General features: G+C 34.6%; 2 protein-coding genes across 3 annotated transcripts; both read right to left on the reverse strand.

The window, feature by feature from the left end:
* Positions 1-2,466: 2,466 nt before the first annotated feature.
* On the reverse strand, positions 2,467-5,859 carry LOC126727660 (reticulon-like protein B22). The gene is made up of 4 exons (XM_050433584.1): positions 5,548-5,859; positions 5,327-5,468; positions 4,417-4,486; positions 2,467-2,896 (listed from the first exon to the last, which is right to left on the reverse strand). Exons 1-4 carry the CDS (start codon positions 5,763-5,765, stop codon positions 2,787-2,789), a joined length of 540 nt encoding a protein of 179 aa, XP_050289541.1. The 5' UTR covers positions 5,766-5,859; the 3' UTR covers positions 2,467-2,786.
* On the reverse strand, positions 4,993-18,688 carry LOC126727659 (pumilio homolog 5). Of its 2 annotated transcripts, XM_050433582.1 has the most exons (10): positions 18,441-18,679; positions 16,325-17,071; positions 12,989-14,439; positions 12,720-12,861; positions 12,493-12,600; positions 10,300-10,512; positions 10,101-10,211; positions 9,812-10,006; positions 8,377-8,548; positions 7,154-7,457 (listed from the first exon to the last, which is right to left on the reverse strand). In XM_050433582.1, exons 2-10 carry the CDS (start codon positions 16,970-16,972, stop codon positions 7,399-7,401), a joined length of 3,099 nt encoding a protein of 1,032 aa, XP_050289539.1. In that variant the 5' UTR covers positions 16,973-17,071; positions 18,441-18,679; the 3' UTR covers positions 7,154-7,398. The 2 variants fall into 2 exon arrangements, with proteins under 2 accessions (XP_050289540.1, XP_050289539.1); XM_050433583.1 differs by lacking the exons at positions 7,154-7,457; positions 8,377-8,548; positions 9,812-10,006 and adding an exon at positions 4,993-5,025 and having other exon boundaries at positions 18,441-18,688.
* Positions 18,689-19,448: the final 760 nt, after the last annotated feature.

Here is a 19,448-nt window from a genome sequence, read left to right on the forward strand (position 1 = left end):
AAAAATGGTTACCGTTCTTATTGAATTTCTTTTTAATGGGACATGTTGCAGAATGTAAATAATTTTTTGAGAAACTTGGCTCCAAAAAACTAGAAATGCAAAATGCATTTCATTTTCTAGAAAGATGTGCGCAAATGCATCTTTGGTAGAGTTATAAAGATGAATTTCTGTTTAGGACAAAAATTGGAATCCACCAAGATTATTAGCAAAGAGATTTAATACTGAGTCCTTGAGTTGAGCCTTCCTTTTGTTGCTAGTGCCACTTGAGATTTTAGTTTTACTTCTCATTTGATATAAATTAAAATAACACCTTTTTGTCAATTTTGAGTTTTTACTTGGCTACCATGAATTATCCTATTCCGTTGGAAACGTCATCTAAAGTTGTTAAAGTCTTACCTTAATAGTTAATACCTTTCCAAGTATTTTCTGCATAAAACACAAGCTATGTCACCTTTGAGACCCTATTGCATAAGTTTCTCTTGTGGATAGATCATAGATGATTTCGTTTAACATTGTTAACCAAAACATGAATGCATATCTTCAAATAAAAATGGAAAACCTGACCAGTTTGGCAATTTAATGTCTTGCCTCTTGGGGTAAATCATAACTCTACCCCTTGTTGTAATGTTGTCTAATTAAGATTAAAAAAAAAAAATCTTATTTAATACAAGTTTTTGAAATATACAAAAGAACATAGACAATGATGAGATACAAAAGAATAAGATTAAAAGATATGAGTGAATATTTTTCACTTACCCATTTTGGTCTTTTGGTCTTTTGGTCTATTTCGGTCCATTGGTTTATTTAGTCCATTTCAATCCAATTTGATCCACTCAATCTATTTTGGTCCAATTCTGTTTTGGAGTGTAAAAATTATTAAATGAGTCTTTGAAGTACCATTAAAAAATAAACGCCAATAGGTATTGACAATTTAGGCTGTGTTTGTTTCGGTTATAAAGGAAATTGGGGAAAACATTTTACACCATTGAGGATGTTTGGGTACACATGAAAATATGGTTAAACTGGAAATAAATTTCAGATAACCGTAAACTAGAGCCTCTAGGAGTGTAAAACGGATTACATAGTCATTTTACCTTTAACCTATTTCCATCCCACTCACAACTCAGCCACCTGGAGAGAGAGAGAGAGAGAGAGAGAGCACAAAAAGCTTCGGACACCCGGTTCACCACACCACCGTCCCTTGTGCAAGCTCTGTTTGCCATCCCTCTGTCTTCCTCCTCTCTTCATCTCTCTTCCTCTTCTCTTCCTCCCTTTATCTCTCTCTTTCCCTCTAACCAACCAAATGCCAAATCTTGAACCGCATGTCACCAATCTACAACCTGCCACCCATCCATGCCATCTCTGTCGCCTTTAGATCGAACCACCAATCTTGTCACTGTCGCCTCAAGCTTGGCACCATCTTTCACAATCTTGCCACTGCCTTTACCTATCTCTTTCTCTCAATCTATCTCTCTCCCCCTCTCTCATTATCGATGTCCCGTTTAAGGAAGGACAATTTTTTTTCTTATATTTTTTGGTTCTTTGGTTTATATATTGAGATTTTCTATTATAATAATTGTCTGGAAGCTGAAAAAAATGTGAGAACTAGTAGAGAATGTGTTTTTTAGAGGATGTTCAAAAACACAACCAAACACATTAAAATATTTTCCAAAGCATTTTTTTGGGATGCAATTAAATACTTGAAAATATTTTCTTTTTAGAAAAATATTTTTACTTGAGAATATTTTACATAGTCAAACATAGCGTTAGAATTTAAAAATATCTTAAAATAAAAAGTGTCTTTTAAAGTACAATTAAAAGAAACATCGATAGGTCTACTATTTATATATTTTGCTTTCCCTTATAATAAGTGGCAGGAAATTCCAGCCTAATATCTCCCTACAAAGAGAACAGTCTGAAGCTAACATCACTGAGTTACAAGATATACATAAAATACTAACTGAATGTTTGATTTGTCACATTCATATGAATAAAATTAATTTTTTCAAATAAAGACTCAATTGGTTAAATTAATATTTTTGTCAAAATTCCAGGATGGTATTTACAGGATTTCATTTATGAAATACTAATAATTTTAAAGAAGACAGTGAAAGAAAGAGCATACTATAAAATGCAAAAAGAGCATATCATAAAAAGGACAAAGAATAAAAAAGGTCTTGTTAACAAGCACCTTAAAGGTGTAGGTTGAGAAATAATATATATTTAATAATGAGCCAAAATGTATATTTTTTGAAGATAAAAATTCACTTATCAATAATTAATTGATTTGCAAGTACAAATTCAATGTGATCTTTTAAGCTTTTCTGGAGATTCATATACTATTTAGTATATAGTTTGATTTTATTTTTATTTTTAAGAAAATATAAAAACATCATTAAATGAAGTGTCAAATGCACCTTAACTTGTGCTTGCAGGACACTCATTAACCAATACTTAAAAAGAAAAAGGGAGAACAGTAGCATCTCCATTGGGTATTAGGATCATCCACATTTAAAATAGCTACATTTCATTGCTAAGATTAGATATTACAAATATAACAATGTATCAAAGTACCACGTTATTTAAAATTTAAATAATGTGAGACTTTACCCATTGTTAGATCCAAAAAAATATCTTATAAAAAAAAATCCAAAAAAATAAAATCTTAAACCTGAAATTGGTTCTCTACAGCTAACTCTTTGTTAACACTTATCGAGTGAGACTGCCTACATGGTAAATTACAAATATAACAATGGCCATACATGATAAATTAAAAAACAAGCAGACTACATGATATCCTGCTCCGAAGTATCTGTATTGCCATTTCTTCCCCTCAGAAACTGAGACACTGATTGAGACGTCTCTGCTAACATGTACAGACAAAACAAGCACAACCCTGATGCAAGAAGAAAAAAAATATACAAATAAGTCGCTGGAATTTCAAGCGAGATTCAAAGATACATAAAAGCTTTGAGATCTATATATGTAACGTGGATATATCAGAAAAATAAGCCTCACTAAAATGGAAGACAATCCAAACAAATGAACTTTGAATATTTTAAGCAAGTTATAATATCTTCCCTAGTTTATGTATGATTCCTTTTTGAAGAGTTTTTTCTACACGTTTAAGAACCATAATAGGGCTTCGGAATTTTCCTTTAACCTACACAAATATTTTCCTTTAAAAAGACTGCCATAAGACCAACTATGCTCTATGATATTGAATATTGGTCTATTTAGAAACATGTTCTAAAATAAGTGTAGTTGAAATGAGTATTGAAATGAATAAGTGAAAATACAAGACAGAGATATTCAAAATGAAGAGATTTGCTTAAAGACAGCAATGACCCTTATTAATGAAAAGATGAGGAAGAGTCACTTAAGATGGTTTGGTCATGTGCAAAGAAGAGCAAAATATGCATCAAAGAAGAAGAGTGAGTTGATTCAAGTCGAGGAAATGTAAAAAGATGGGAGGATGACCTAAAATGATATTCATAGTAAAAAATGACGTGTCAGAGAAGGAGCTTACAAAAAGTGATTTTGCATAGGATAGAATGGCAGGAAAAAATAAATATGGCCATCTTTGATTAGCTTGTTGAAGAGCCATAGCTGACCCCAAAGTTTTAGGAGTATAGCATCCAAATTTTAACTGTTTTGTTAACTAGGCATTAGACATTACATGCACGACAGCATGGATGGTATAGAAATAAAATTCTTAAAGCTAACACGGACAGTTTGACATGGAAACTACAACAAAATTAGATAAGGCTTCAGAATTGGCAGTCATAATGATATCAGAAAAAGGGAGTATTTCATAAATGGTGAAATCTAAGTATGATTCCTACTCAGTAGGCACTCCATGAGTAGCAGATCAAATTGGCTAGCATCAATATTGATCTAGGACAGCAGGAGGTCTCAACTTTCTAACCTTATTTATTATGGCCAAACATTACCATGCAACATTACCCAAATATATGTATAATATAAAATTGCACTATGCACAGCATGTCCACATCCAGGAAGCCAGCTGCCTCTCAAGCATTTGAAAAAATGATTCTTCCTTTCATTACACGGTTCCTAGCAACAATGTAACATATTCTTCAAGAGAAAATGTACCAGAACCATTTCCCACTATTACAAGGTAGCAAAAATGATGGCATCATAAAATAATAAGAGTAGACAATCAGACTCACCACAGACATGTACAAACAGAGATTTAAACCACAAAAAGTAGAATGAGCTAGACAGATGAGTCTAGGGCATCAACCACAATGTATCTACAAATTAAAGACTTCATTGCATCTTTGTTGAAGAAAGTTATTAAAATCATGCGCCACCCATAAAAATTTGCTAACATTGATGTAAAACAATTCAGATTGTCATCAAGTTTTAATGCACATGTAAGCAGCAACATACCAGCATAGGCAACTGTAACACCTGAAACTAATCTTCCCAAAGCTGATAGTATGTAAAGACAAATCACCACCTGAAGAAAGAATTACATCATATATAAATTATCAGGTTAGCTATCCACAACAACCATAACTAAAAAGGAAAAAAAAGAAGTTATTTATTTCATTCTCTGATGACATTAACTACAATATTACTAGTATGAAATGCTAGGAAGCATAGACATAGGTGCAGGTACAGGTATGACATGAGCAATCTCTGAAAAATTATAACATGACATGGCGGGTACGACACCCAAAATGAAGTGTCCGTGCTTCCTAGATGAAATGAGCCACCTCCATACCTAATAAGAGAAGAAGAGGGGGAAAAATAAAGGGGGGGGGGGGGGGGATAGGGTTCCTAATAATTTTGTAGCAGGGTTTGAGTGCTTCACTAAAATTCCATCTTGCAAGTGGCACAAAATTCTCACAAATAAATTCCACCATTAAAGTTGATGTTTAGGTTCACGTTGTTGCTTACTAAATGATGATCAACAGGTGCACATGCAATCTAGGGAATCAACTATTCAGATGAAGAAGCTACCAAAGCCATAGCATTTTAGCATGCCAAAACATGCTTCAGTATGCTTAAACCTATTTCACCTGCAGCAATGTTATTGTCACATACACAGGAATACGGTGCGCAAATTAGAAGATCAACTTGGAAAGTCTCAATTAAAAATGAAAAATATTTAGTTGCAGGTTCTTCAATTAAGTTTTTAAAGTACAAAAATCTCCCCCCATCTGAGAAATCAATTATTTGCAAATGGTAATAAAAATAGAATGAAGTAGAAGGTGTTCCTTCCCCCAATTCCCTGCTGCTAATCTTACAAATCAACAATCATCATATAAACAAAGTAAAAGAAAGAGAGAGAGACCTTGAAAAAGAGGCGCTTGTCATGGCCAGTGGCAGCAACCCTAAGAACAGACTCGGCAGCACCAATGGTATTAGCTAACCAAGCCACTATGCTATTGGCTGTGTCCTGAGATATCTGCCACTCCAGTGGGTCTACGGGAACCCTATATATATATATCAATTAATAAATTATTCGTAAAAAATCATAGTAATTAATTAAGCAAAGAAAAAGAGAGGAAGTACTGGATGGTGAGTTGGCGGAAGAGGAGGCCGAGAATGGCGAGAGAGCAAAGGAGGACGATGAGTACGTCCGATATCAAAGAGACGACGCTGGCTCCTCGATAGGCGCAGTGATAGTAAACCAAACTACCGCTTACAATTACTCCAATCAATATCAACGCTCGAGATTTCTCACTCTGCCTCCTCCTCTTTTCTCTCTTTGCTGTGCTGCTATCCATCATCCTTTGACAGCTCTCTTTCTTTCTTTTCTTTCTGTTACTGTTACTTCTTCTTCATCTTCATCTTCATCTTCATCTTCCTTCCTTTCTTCTTCTTCTTCTTTCTATATCTGGACTTTGGACTCATTCAAACCCCAATATATATATATATATAAAATGCCGCAGTGGGTCGGGTCAAATAATCAAACTTTGACCCACCCACCTATGCAATAACATTGTCTACTTCTACTTTTATTATTCAGCCTATCTAATTTTTCATTCTAGAAAAAAATAAAAACCTATCTAATTTTTAGCTCTCGTTTTTTCATTTTTCACAATAGAGGGAGGGATTTAAACTTGGATGTCTCCAAATTTAAAAACATTAAGATGTTCCTATCACATTAGCCCAAATTTCAGCAACTTGTCATTCTTGGAGGGTGATTCTTTGGTGGTTTCTAATGCCAGTTATGTATGGAATTGTTTCTCCTTCTCATACTTTTCGTAGGTTTGAAGTTTCTCATGTTCATTGGAATAGCAATAGCCTTATTCGTTTGAGAGCAAAACATGCCCAGGGTGTTGAGCATTATGTTACCTAGATTAAAGTGAACTCTTGTTTTCTAGAACACACTCTCTCAAAACGATGTATACTCTTTCAATTAATTTTTAAAAGTTCCAATTTCCTATCCAAAAGAAAAAGAAAGAAAAAAAAAATCATACTTTTTCTCACACACACACACACACACATATATATATATATATATATAACATTAATTTTTTAAGATTTAGGCAGAGTTTGGATTCAACTTATTCTGCGTTTGCGTTTTTGTCTCTTCTTTTTTTTTTTTTTTTTTTTCCTGCCGTAGTTTTTGACTTTTCAACCTATTCACTGTACACTTTTCATCAACTCATGTACTGTTTACAACAAAATAAGCCGTGAAATGCACACCAGTGGGTCCCATTTATTGTTTACGGACCCACAAACTTCACTTTTCACCAACTTTTTCATTAAAAATGGGTCCCACGATACTATTCACACATTTAAAAATTATTTTGCTACAGTGTTTTCAGTTTTCAGTTTCAGCAAAATAAGTTCTATCCAAACAGACCCTTAGTATATTTTTAGAATCATAATTTTATATTACAAGAAATTCATACTTCATTCCATCTCGTCAACCATTACCAACATCATAAATTCATCAAATGTTTGTTCAGAGCCGAAATTGAACATTCCCTATTAATATAGTTTCTTTTTCTATATTTGATTTATATAAATAAAAGTCCAACTGACTGATCAACTCCCATATTCGTTTTTTTCCTCACTTCAATTACCTAGCAGCCACGCAATGACTTGCAAGAACAAGCTTTACTTTATAGCATAATAATTAACGGAAATTCAACAACAAGGATAAAGATTATTGCACAAGAAACCACATAATTTCCGGGCAGTGAGATTACTTTGATCATTGATTTATTGATAATTTCTATACATATATATACATAGACACACTTTGATGATATTTAATTACATAAATATACTTGGCAGCCAACAACAGCAGAAGCAGCAGCAATAATGGGATTACATTTGAAAAAAAGAATGAAATCAGTTTTTGCCCATCTTAAGTTTTTCTACTAACGACTATCTGCTTTCCACCGGCATTTAACTTGGAAGCAATGCTGTCCCATTCTGAGTACCATCAGATTCAGAGGCTTGACTTTCTGCATGTTACAAAATCAACAACAGAAGATATTTATAATCTGATCAAGAAAGCCACTGTTTAGGTGCAGCCCACCATCCAAGGCAAATATTCGTTTCATTTTTAACATAGAAAAAGAGCCTGTGCTTGTGGAGTGCATCAGAGAGAGAGAGAGAGATGCTGTTCTATTGAACTATCAATTTCAAAAGCCCAATTCAACAAGGTGATGTGTGCACAAGCCATTTACCAAAGTATAATGCTAAGATGAATAAGATCACAATGGCAATCAGTATTTACGAGACTTTCTACTAAATGGTAATCTATTATGTCTTCATGAATGATGGTAAGTTATATTGCGTACAACTAGATCAATTGATCAGCCTTTTGACAAAGAATTTTGAAAATATCACTACATCAATTTAAACAAACATTAAGGCTAACTGCAATAAGTCAGTTGAAATAAAAAGAGAACCAAGCTAGTGTTCCTTCTTGTTCAGTAACAAGCCTGTATTCTGACTGGTCAAAGGATAGACTGCAGTGTGGGGTTTGATATACAGCTTAAGCATTAAAATTAAAAATAAAATTTATAGCATTAACAATTATTCTGACTTTGTCAAAGAGGTGAGAGGACAAGCGGATGTAATGGTCAGAGATATGGAATCATACGTTAATTGGCCAATACCTTTCTATTGCAACTGATGTAGAACTCATAGTATGTTCAAAGAGGACTCATGATGACAACTATTTCGCATATTTGGACCCCTTTGGTCTGAATGTTAAATAAGCATTTCGCTCAAGCCATGCTTAATTGCGTGCAAATAAGTGTGTGTACATGTACAAAGCCAAGCTAAGCTTTAGTCCCATTTCCCTTATAGATAAAATGGACGCCAAATAATCATGGATTTATACATGCACATGGATTAAAGAGACAATTTTCACACCTTCACCAATGAGTTGTTCAAATCGAGCAACTATGTGTTTCCCGTAAGTGTATTTCTTCAATGCTTGTAGATGAACTCTTACACGATTTAGCAATATTTCCCGCTGTTTATCATTGCTCATTTCAAGAATCTTCTGGACCACATAATTTGCAAATTGGTCCTTCATCATTGCCTAGTAAATAAAAATTGAAACAACAAAAAGCTTTAGTAACTAGGAAAAAAAAAGTTCCGACTTCCAAGATGCAAAAAAGTTCCAACTAGCAAGCTATGAACAATGTCCAGAAATGTCCATATTTTACTTCACAACAAGCTCATTAAAGAGAGAAGAATATGCAATGACATTGAGTATTCCCTATTGGTAAGTTACACATGCACTCAAAGGATCTTAAACCCATGACCACACCATGTAAGGAGGAAGTAATATTTGAGCTAGAGCTCACTGGTGCATATCAAGTAAAACACAACGTTATTTCATTTTTTCAGCACTTTAAAGAGTTTACAACAAGTTAAGGGAAGAGAAAATGGGTTCACATTAACAATGAAAGTACAAATAAAGTATCATTAGGATATACGGGTAAAAGCATCTCAGCAGTGAAAAGACAAAAGAATTAAGTACTCAATGGAATCGGGAACGCATCAGTATTGAAAACTAAAAAAAAAAAAAAAATTAAAAGTTAATTAATTTAATGTCAAATTAGCCATATCTAATCTGTAGCTGGTGGAGACATGAGGAAAAGCACCAGAATGGTATATTTTATTTGCTACATTGTGAGACCTAAATTTCTTGGCAGTAGTTCTAAAAACTAATATGGAATTGGGTGGGCCAAGTTTGATTTTTTTTTTTTCCCAAGGGGGGGGGGGGGGGTTGGACCTTGGCAATTTTTCTTAACGAATTTGATTTCTTGTAACTTTTTTTTTTTTTTTAAATGTTAAGTTACACATGCACCCATTGGGTCTTTGATCTACGGCCTCACCCTATAGCTTGCTCATATAACTTTCTGTTAATGTTTATACATGATTCCTGGTAACAAAGAGCACGGCTTAAGAGTTGCCTAAGAAAAAAGGCATGATTTGATATATCTTCATAGGTAGCATCTAAAAGCAGCAGTTATAAACATGCCTGGTTTGGGGCCCATATATTTGCACTAATCCTGGATCCGGTTTCTATCAAAAAATAAAATAAAATAAAAAAAGCCTGGAATTAGATCCATACTTAACTGTTAAACCCTGGGAAACAGTTGAAGCCAATATAAACTGGCTTGGGTCAGCTGACCTCAGTGAGTCAAGCCCAATGATCAGGCCAAGCCAAAGCACTAGGTAAGATTATCAGGACTGAAGGTAATAATCAATCTTGAGATATCATGATATTAGCTTCCTATATCTGCTTTTAAGTTGATTTACCCTAGGCAAAAAAAATAAAAATAAAAAGGTTTACCAATAAAGTATCATTTTCCTCAGATTGCCCAATAATCTCCTCAATCAAGAGCTCTTGTTCAGCAGTATCTCCATGCTCCAAACATTTCTCAACAACATTTGAAGCATACTTATGCTGACTCATTTGTACAATTTTCCCAGACAACTTCTTGATAATTTGACTTCTTGCATGCAGCTTTCTCATCTCCAAAACATGCTGCAACCAGTATGATCCATCTTAGTTTCCAAGATTCACCGAGGGAAAGTTAATGCTATTAATATAATTTTTTTGAAAAGTAGATAAGACCAACCTGTGTGACATAATTGCCATACTGATCTTGAGCAAGGACATATGCTGACTCTAAGATTTCATCCACAATAGATTGAATATGCAGCTCATCTGAACAATGCTCCAAAACTCTCTATCACAAATCAAACATAAAAAATTCAATACCAAGATACAACACAGTATGATTAGAGCCTCTGCAACCAGCAAAATGTTTTATTTACCTGAATGACACGGCAACCATAAGGATGGGTAGAAAGTGTGGCAACTTGACCTCGAAAAGCAGAAATAATAAATCCAATTTTCTCTGTAGGGACACATTCTATACATTTCTGTATAACATGATTTCCATTTTGATCAAGTACACATTTCATAACATGTCCATCAAGCTCATGCACAAGTTGTATTTTCTGATCAAGCTCAATAACTTCAAGGGCCTAAAATAAAAATCCAGCACACGATCAAGAGTCAATGAGAATGCTATTGAAGTGGAGACAATTTTACAGTAGGATCAGTGAGGGCCATGGCCCCCAAAGGCCCCTAAATTTTATTTTTTAAGTAGTGAAACTTTATATTAATTTTATTTGAATCCCTTTATAATAATGTTTATACCCCCAAAATTTTGACATATTTCAATATATCCTAGCAACAAATCAATACATTCACTTTGGCACCCTTTGCTAGACCCATCCTTCGAAAAATAAGATTGAATAAATAATGGTAATGTTATATAGCATTCAAATTGATTCTTCAAATTCACTCTCAAACTAAAACAAAAACATTTTTGATAAGTAATAATGCTTCATTGAAAGAAAAACTAAGCTTTACAAAACCCAGAGCACACAGGCAGTGCACTATGGATATCAGAACAAAAGACTAAAATGCATAAAAATTACAAAAACATATGGTGTATAAAGCAAAAATTCTGTTTTTATCACTCCAAAAAGGTAAGCTCAAGAATATACTATACAACCAAGGATATAGATTACAGGAAAATATTTTCTTACACTTGTTTACATCCACTATTTTACATCAATATCCACAATTGATGCAGGGATGTCCACATTTTAGAACATGAAAACGGATGTTAAAAAATGAGTGTAAGAGTATCATTGCTCATTTATTACGATATACTAAATTATTCAAAAAGAAAAAAGAAAAGAAAAGAAAAGCATTGCAACTATCAAAGTAGTCCACCTCTTTTAAAATGTGATTCCTGAGAAGATTCCTAAGATCTATCTAAAAGATCAGCAACACAATCTATACATACAAAAGATCATGCATTTTTTCAGAAGACATCATGCACATGATAATTGTGACAAAAATGATTCTCTATTAATAATATTATATGATAGCAGAATTAATATATTCAAGGGGGGAAAATGCAGATTCAATTAAAATCCAAATATTAAATGTCTTAAATGTATCTCTCAAATTCAGCAATCAGGAACTCAAAGAAACTTCAGGAAAGATATAATGCACTTTTATTACTTCCCCAAAACAAGGTTTCAAGAAAGAAGGCTATTGATATAATTTAAAACTTCTTAATAAATTATTGATTCTCCCAATAGCTTAAATTGTTAGAAAATGATGAATTTAATCACATAACCATAATTCTAACATTCCCCCATATATGTGAACCCAAACTCCCCCTTAACAAGTGGACCCAACACATGGGATTTTTAACATTTCAAATGGGAGGTAAAGTGAAGACAAGGATCAAACTCAAACCTCTTGCTATGATATCATGATAAATTTCCGATTCTCCCAAAAGCTTAAGCTATTAAGAGATGATGAATTTAATCATAATTATAAAGCCTCTCAATCATTCAAGTGCACTCCGAGGATAGAAGCCATAAAACCAACCTTCCTAGTGAGAAACCAATGACTCATTAATCTATCATAGAGATAGTGAAAAGGGAAGATTAATTAGGTTGACCATTGTCAGACTGTGAATTCAACCAAATATGATTGTCTTTCCAGCAGAGAAACATTAAACAAACTCACTGTCAATCAAATACCTCTGTCCCAAGAAAATTCACTAGCCATTATACTAAGCAGCCATTCACAAAACACAAACTTGACAAAAATAAATTTCCATCCCAAATTTACAGCAAAATTAAATTTCTTTGACTACCATATCTCTTCTTCTAAATCCTTAAAGAAAATTCTGTCAGGAAGGAAACTTTAGTGATGCAATCTTGAAATCTACCACTGTTATGGACCCTACATGCTATCTCCATCCCTAAGCTTTTATGGAATCACATGGAGGTCAAAAAGCATCGACTTAGGATTCTTTTTCTTTTTTTGTTTTCTCTCTTTAAAATGTTAGTGCATAATCTTAAGATCCATCAGCAATGGGCAGCAAATTTGGTGGAATTATAAGCCTGCACATCTATCATCACATTCTAACATACCTTCTGGATTACACGACAACCATACATCTGCAAACTTAAAGACAACATCATTCCTGCAAGTTGATCTGCAAGTTCCTTTCTCTGCTCAAGACTTCCATGTTCAAAAAACTGTAAAATACCAACATGACTTAATAATCAAGCCAGCCATTCCAAAAGTTCACGTCAAGCAAAAACATACACGATTATAGAAATCTATAATTTGATGCACATGAATTTGGAAAGCATACCTTTTGGATAACGTAATTACCAAAAACATCTGTCATTAATTTTGAAGCATGTGGAAGAACTTCTTTGAAAACAGATGCCTTGTCTTCACCACTGCAATATTCCAGCTTCTGCTGAATAAATCGACTCCCATGTTGATCAACACTGATGTTAAACACAAATGAAAAATTATTATTTTTAGAATGGAAATGATACATGAATCACATTATTTAGATCAAGGGAAAGAAAAGAACAAAAAATATAATTTAAAATAGATACTACAGAACCTTGCCTGAATTCTACAATACGCCCTGCAATATCAGAGAGTTCAAACTTCCGTGCATTGCTGGACTTCAGCTCTTCAAGAAAAGAGTGCCTTTTGGGTTCCTCCAAGCTGTAGAGTCCTCTTTGCCCTTGCCATCCAGAATATACTCCTGCATTTCTAACTGAACCTTGTGGAAACCTCATTTCATTTCGCTGAGCTGGATGATTCATTCCTCCCACTGGAGATGATGGCAATAGTGGACTAGAAAGAGGTGATGCTGGAAATTGTGTCATGATACCCAAGTTAGGACTTCGTAAATAGCCACTATTAGTTGCTCCCATGTTTCTTGGACTCATTATGCTCAGACTTCCATTTGCTGTATGCTGAAGTTTCTGGTCACTCATATAAGAAGCAACATTTGACTCTTTTTGTAAAGCAAAAGGATCAAACTGGCCCTCTGTGACACCTGTTGATGCCAACCGAGAATGAAATGCAATGCTATATGCATTATCAAAAGGTTGCGGATAGTATTGCATATGATGCGCATCCACAAAAGAAGGTTGAAGCATTATCCCTTGCTGCCCATAAGGCCTATTCAGATGTTGCACATCACCCACAAGTGGGAAACCTTCCCCTGTTGAAGCACCAACAGTTCGACGACTAAAGCTTGGGCCAGAAGTGGCATCAAATGGTAGAGGAATGGCACCATTAGAAGTGTATCCAGCCATATATGGGGGAAGATGTGCTGGACTCACAGCATATCCACCCACACTGTATTGAGGAGTAAATAACCCTGGTGGATAAAAATTGGGGTAATATGGATTTCCTGACGTCATATAAGCTGCTGCTGTTGCATATAAGGGAGGTGTGAGTCCAGGAGAATGCAATGGAGGCTGTACCCCAAGAGAGGAGAAATGGGGATGACCATTTGGAACTTTTTCCATAACAACATGTGAACGATTCATTCCTGGAGAAATTACTTGAGCCTGGACCCCCTGAAATTGATATGGAGTACCGCGTTGTGAAGAAGGATGGTGGTGCAGCATATTCCTCCCATAAGATTGTGGCTCTTCCTGTTTGTTCCTGTTACTCTCTGCATTGGATGCTCTAGTTTCCTTTCTTGAAACATCTGGCCCAAGGGCTCCACTAATTGACGCATCATCCTTTGAAACAACATCTTTCCTGCTTGATTCATTGCTTTCTTGCATTGGTGAGTTCCCTATCCCATCAGGACTCGTCAAAGAGGTCACTAAAGGACTATTATCGGATATCAATCCAACAGCATGTGCATCCAGAGCACAAGACTCTGAACAAACATCAGTAGGGCCTGAATTTGTTTCTGGTAGCTTTGAAATATTAACAGAAGAAACATTCAATGAAATTGCAAGGACATCAGAATCAACTGGTTCCTCTGCTGTTGCATGGCCTGCTGAACGAGACAGATTATATACTGGAGAAGGAGTACGGGGAAAGTCTTCCTACAAATTCACCAAGAAAATGTAGAGGATAAGCTCAGACAGAAATAGGATATTGTCAGTAAATAAAAAGCAAATAGCAAACTATGAATCAAAGGGCTAGTATTCATCATGTAAAATCAGGCATTAAAATCCATTAGCAAGACATTGTTTAAATTGAAATTACAAATATATGTCACAAATGGAAAAGGCTACAATCGGGTGACAAGAACTGATAAAGATTTAAAGCACCAAATGCTAGAAGTCAAAGTAAACAGGCAATTTGACAAGCAAGCAACTAAAATTAATGAGGTAATGGTTGAATAATATAGAACTCGCCATCTTTTGGATGGTTAGTTGCCACCACAAGATCAAAAAACAGAAAACATCAATGAAGTTTTTGTGTTCTATCAATCTCACTCAATCAAAGATCCCAGAAAGTCAGAAACTAGCGATGCCAGTCTCTGAAAGATTATGATATGAAAAATTATATGTTCAATTTTATGTATTCTTTTATCTGTAGAGTACATTGAATGTACAGAAAAATCCCAAGAAATTTTTTTTATGGGAAACAAATTCCCAGACTATTTCTTTGTTTCACCCTTCCGCCATAAACAAATGTCAAACATAATTCTGTATTGATCAAAGTATATAAAACACATGGCTCAACACCAACAAAAGATCATTAGATCTTCTCAATCTTAATGTAGACTCTGACAATTTCCAATTTGTCGCAACTTGTGTTTCAATCCTAGCTAAGAGATTATCTGTGCCAAAAAAAAAAAACCCTACTTGGATCATCTTTTAAATGAAACCAATAGCATTGCACCACACCACACACAGAATGGCCCTCTCTCAATCTTTCTTTTATGTTGGTGTATGAATTAATTGGGACAAGAGAAGGAGTGAGTGATGTGGCTCGGGCTAGGAACTTTGGTTTTGAGGAATGGGATTAAGTTGCTTAGAGAATGTAAAGTGGAAACACAACTCTTCAAGAGGACACTCTTTGAAAGACTAGTTCTGGGCTGTACTTTTAAAACTCAGATCACAACTGATTACAAAATACAATAGCCTTGCCTACTTATAGTTGGAAAGAATGCATGCCATTGCCTAACCTTACAACATAGGCTCCTAGAATCTGGTTGACTAATTGTGTAACTAACTAGCTAACACTTTTTTTTTTAATGACATACGAGAACTTCACTCAGATCAGTTGCACGTCGCAAAGCATACTATACAACTAAATAGCTAACACTTATCTCGAACAACTTTGGTTACAATATGCACAAGACTTAAACCTGTTCCAAAAAATCAAGTACCAAGGAAACACAATGCAGCTGCAAGGATGCACTGCATCAGTTAGATATACTCCTAATGGGCATTCTTATTACTTTCCAATGATACCCTTCTATTTAAGTGCTTTTTAAGACAACTGATAGGATAGTTGTGGAAAGTGAAGCATGATGCCAAAGTCAACACCTTTTCTTTTTATAATACTAGAAAATTTAAATTCACATATATCCCAAAAGAACAACACAAATAGATTCTTTTTTTTTGGGGGGGGGGGGGGGGGGGGGGGGGAGAGTGGGTGGTTTGTTATGTATACCATCTATAAGAATAAATGCATTTCTAGCACTCAAATACAAGTTTTTTGAAATTCATGAGGTAATCCATATGAAAGCAAACTAATAATATTTTTCTTTTCCTATCTCCTTGTTAACTTTACCTACTTGAATTGTTGGATATTAGGAACTTTCTTTTGTGATATTCAAGATGGAAAAGAGGGGAAGGGGTTAAACACACTTAATCAAATATAAACAACAGAACATTCAAAAGCACTTTAAAGCTTAATGGTTGTTGATTGAAAATAATGCATATTAGAATCCAAAACACTTACTGAATTCTATACCTGTATCAGATCAACCAAACTTTTATGACGACTAGCCAAAGAAACTGTGTTCTGTCCAGGTATATATGCAGTACTACTTTCAGCCAAATTGTTGGAAGCTGGCCTTGGTGATCTATCATTCTCAGACTCCTCCGTGTGAGTAGAAAGGGAGACCTGAGACAAATGTAAGGATCCATTGCCACTGTCATCTACTGAAGTTGATCTCCAATTATTGCCAAAAACACCCATATGGCGCATCAGGCGTTGATTCTCTTGTGAGATAAGAGGTGGAGGAAGTCTTGGGTTTAAGTTGATGTTAGAGCTGTAGTATGCAACATATGCTGGATCAGAGCGCAGTTCTTCCTCAGACATGCAATTTTCAATTGCACTGCTTAAATTAGCCAAGCTTGAATTTGGATTAGAGTTCTGTTGCATTAAGATATTCTTAATAGCTGCAAGTGAACCTTCCATGCTTGGTGGAGCGCTACCACTTCTATTGGGTATTATGTCTGCTTGACCTCCATTAACTCTTTGCACCTTCGAGAGTAATCCCAACTGCTCTGCCACCATGTTTTTTGATGGAGATCCAAAAGTCGCAGCATCCTTAGAAGAGTGCCACTTTCTATCTCCGCTGCTTTCCACCATTCTCACAGGGCTCTCAGTTGTCATTTTGCTTTTTTGATTAAATATTCAGTTCACAGTTTACTTTGCACCGTAGTTGAGCAAACTCAATCCAATGCTCCATGTAACAATTTACAGTGTCTGGCTCTGGCCATATTTTAGCAAATTGACAATGAAAAAGAAAGTCAATTTGGTAATAAACTCACAGATTCGGACAGGAAAAATAGCTGCATATAAGGGTGCAAAAAGAACTATCTTAAGACATCACCAAAAGAGGACACATAACATATGCAAAGAAAGAAATGACATCATCAATTACAAGCCAGTTCATATCAAGCATACTTTGAAGACTTGATCAGAGATTATCATACTATTTCACGACTTTGTGGTGATACTGATGCAGAAATTTCAAAATGTTTATCCACATCTAATTTCCTGATGCATAAACTGGATGGCCAGTGTTCCACAGAGGCAAATTTGTATTACAACATCCACAGTAATTACATCACAATGAGTCTACTCGGGAAAAGACTATTACACATCTAGACAACAGTTACCTTAACAACAGCCATAAATTAATACAGCTTTAATGATAATACCCAATAGCACAAACAAAGAACACTAATGTTGAAACATAGCAGCAATCCATCTCAAATATGCCTTCTCCATAAAATTAAAAAAAAAAAAAAGTATCTTTCATAGCAAGCACTGAATGAACAATCACCCATGCAAATACTAGAATTCACCAGCTTTAGATAGAGTGGTCCACCTGTCAACATTATATTATAAACTCAGTTCCTACTTCATTATATTGTCCACTCTTGAGTTGAAATTCATATTTCTACATAATTTCTATGAAGGTCTAATGTGACAGGCAATGTCTCTTATCTTCCTTTTGTAGGTTACATTGATGATATTCAATAGTAATTTGATCACTAATAGTCCATAAGAAACAAGTTCATACATGTTGAATTGTCTCCATTACATAAGTCACTTCGGTTTTGACAACACTATTTCAGTAATGTTTTCACAATAATCATAATTGGGTCTTTCAACTTTGTTAAGTGTACAGCTATAAAAGCTCCTTAAAATCATTAGGAGCAACAAAAACTCAAGCGAATTTAGGTCAAACTTCATCAACATTTTAACACAAAATGGTCACATAACAGTTTTACATTACCCCACACATCAGTTATACACCAAAATTTAAAGCAGCCAACTTGAGAGGAAAGTTCATCAAAACAAAACAAAACCCATCAATCATACAGCTGAAAACATGAATCCCATGAAACTATTAATCAACAACTCAAACCCAAAAGAGGAAAAAAAAAATTCAAGAAACAGGAAATGAGACATAATTTGAAAATATTAGAGAAGAGAAGAAAACACTTTAACCCCCAAGAAGGCCGTAACTGGTTTGAACAAGAAGAACATCACAAAGAAGAAGAAGTACGAGGATTAAAAGACAAAAACCAGAACTTTATAAGACAATCTTAAAGCATTGAGAGAGTCTCACCAGGTAAAGAAGATACAATCCTCAAAGTCAGGAACAAAAACCCCCAAGTCTGTTAGAAGCTCTTTATCTGTATGAAGAAGAAGTAGGAACACGTTTAAGAATTAGAAAGACAAAAGTCTTTGAGAGAGAGAGAGTTTTTTGGGTTTGGAGAAAATAACATAACTTGCTTGCTAGAACCAGAACCATTTGCAGTTGAGGTTTAGCACAAGGCAAGGTGTGACTCTGAAATATGAATATCAAAACTTTTTAATTTATTTTATTACTTTTTCCTTTCTTTTTGGTGTTGCTATTAAAAAACACAAAGAGGAATAAATAAATGGAAGTAAATAATGGGTGCACAAGTTACGTGAAATGGCATTAATGCCATCCCACACATTTCATGGGTGGAATTGGAAATGGCAGCAAATTTGGGTATGGAGTTGGGGTGTTTTTCGTCATAAAGAAATGTAGACATGCGATCATTGATTCAGCTTTGTTCGATGTTTTTCAGTTTTCAAATGCTAGGTTCCAACACGTGTCTGTGTTGAGTCTATTCCTTTCCTGGCTGTGATCAGTAAGAATTGTTTGGAAGTAACCCTGTGCTTTTCGTATTGGACCTATTTAGAAATTGTTTGTTATTGAAAATTAAAAATTAAAAATTAAAAATATTATAATAAAATAATTTTAAAATGTGTGAATAGTATCTTGAGACCTAGTTTTAAAGTCGTTTTTATTAAAAAAAGTATTTACAGATTTCATGAACAATGCATAAAATCCGCATAAATTAAACACAAACGCGCAACATCTATTGAAAAACGCTATCCAAACTATGTCTTAATTGGTCCTTCAAGCCCAGAATTCCAAATAAGCTTCAAACAAAAGAGATTATGTTACGTGTACCTTTTTTTTTCTTTTTTTTTTTCTTTTTTTTTATGAACTGTTACGTGTACTTATAAGTTGTTATAATCATATAAATAATATATAAGCGTATAGAGAGAGAGAGAGAGAGAGAGAGAGAGAGAGAGAGAG

This window comes from Quercus robur, chromosome 5 (assembly GCF_932294415.1).
Source record: "Quercus robur chromosome 5, dhQueRobu3.1, whole genome shotgun sequence".
Lineage (NCBI taxonomy): Eukaryota > Viridiplantae > Streptophyta > Magnoliopsida > Fagales > Fagaceae > Quercus > Quercus robur.

Coding starts and splice junctions, on each gene's coding strand:
- LOC126727660 (XM_050433584.1), bottom strand. CDS start 5,765: ATGATGGATAGCAGCACAGCAAAGAGAGAAAAGAGGAGGAGGCAGAGT. Junction 5,469..5,547: donor TTCCGCCAACTCACCATCCA/GTACTTCCTCTC, acceptor ATATATATATAG/GGTTCCCGTAGACCCACTGG. Junction 2,897..4,416: donor TGTTACAGTTGCCTATGCTG/GTATGTTGCTGC, acceptor TTCTTGCATCAG/GGTTGTGCTTGTTTTGTCTG.
- LOC126727659 (XM_050433582.1), bottom strand. CDS start 16,972: ATGACAACTGAGAGCCCTGTGAGAATGGTGGAAAGCAGCGGAGATAGA. Junction 14,440..16,324: donor GTTTGGTTGATCTGATACAG/GTATAGAATTCA, acceptor GTGAATTTGTAG/GAAGACTTTCCCCGTACTCC. Junction 12,601..12,719: donor GTAATTACGTTATCCAAAAG/GTATGCTTTCCA, acceptor GGTATTTTACAG/TTTTTTGAACATGGAAGTCT.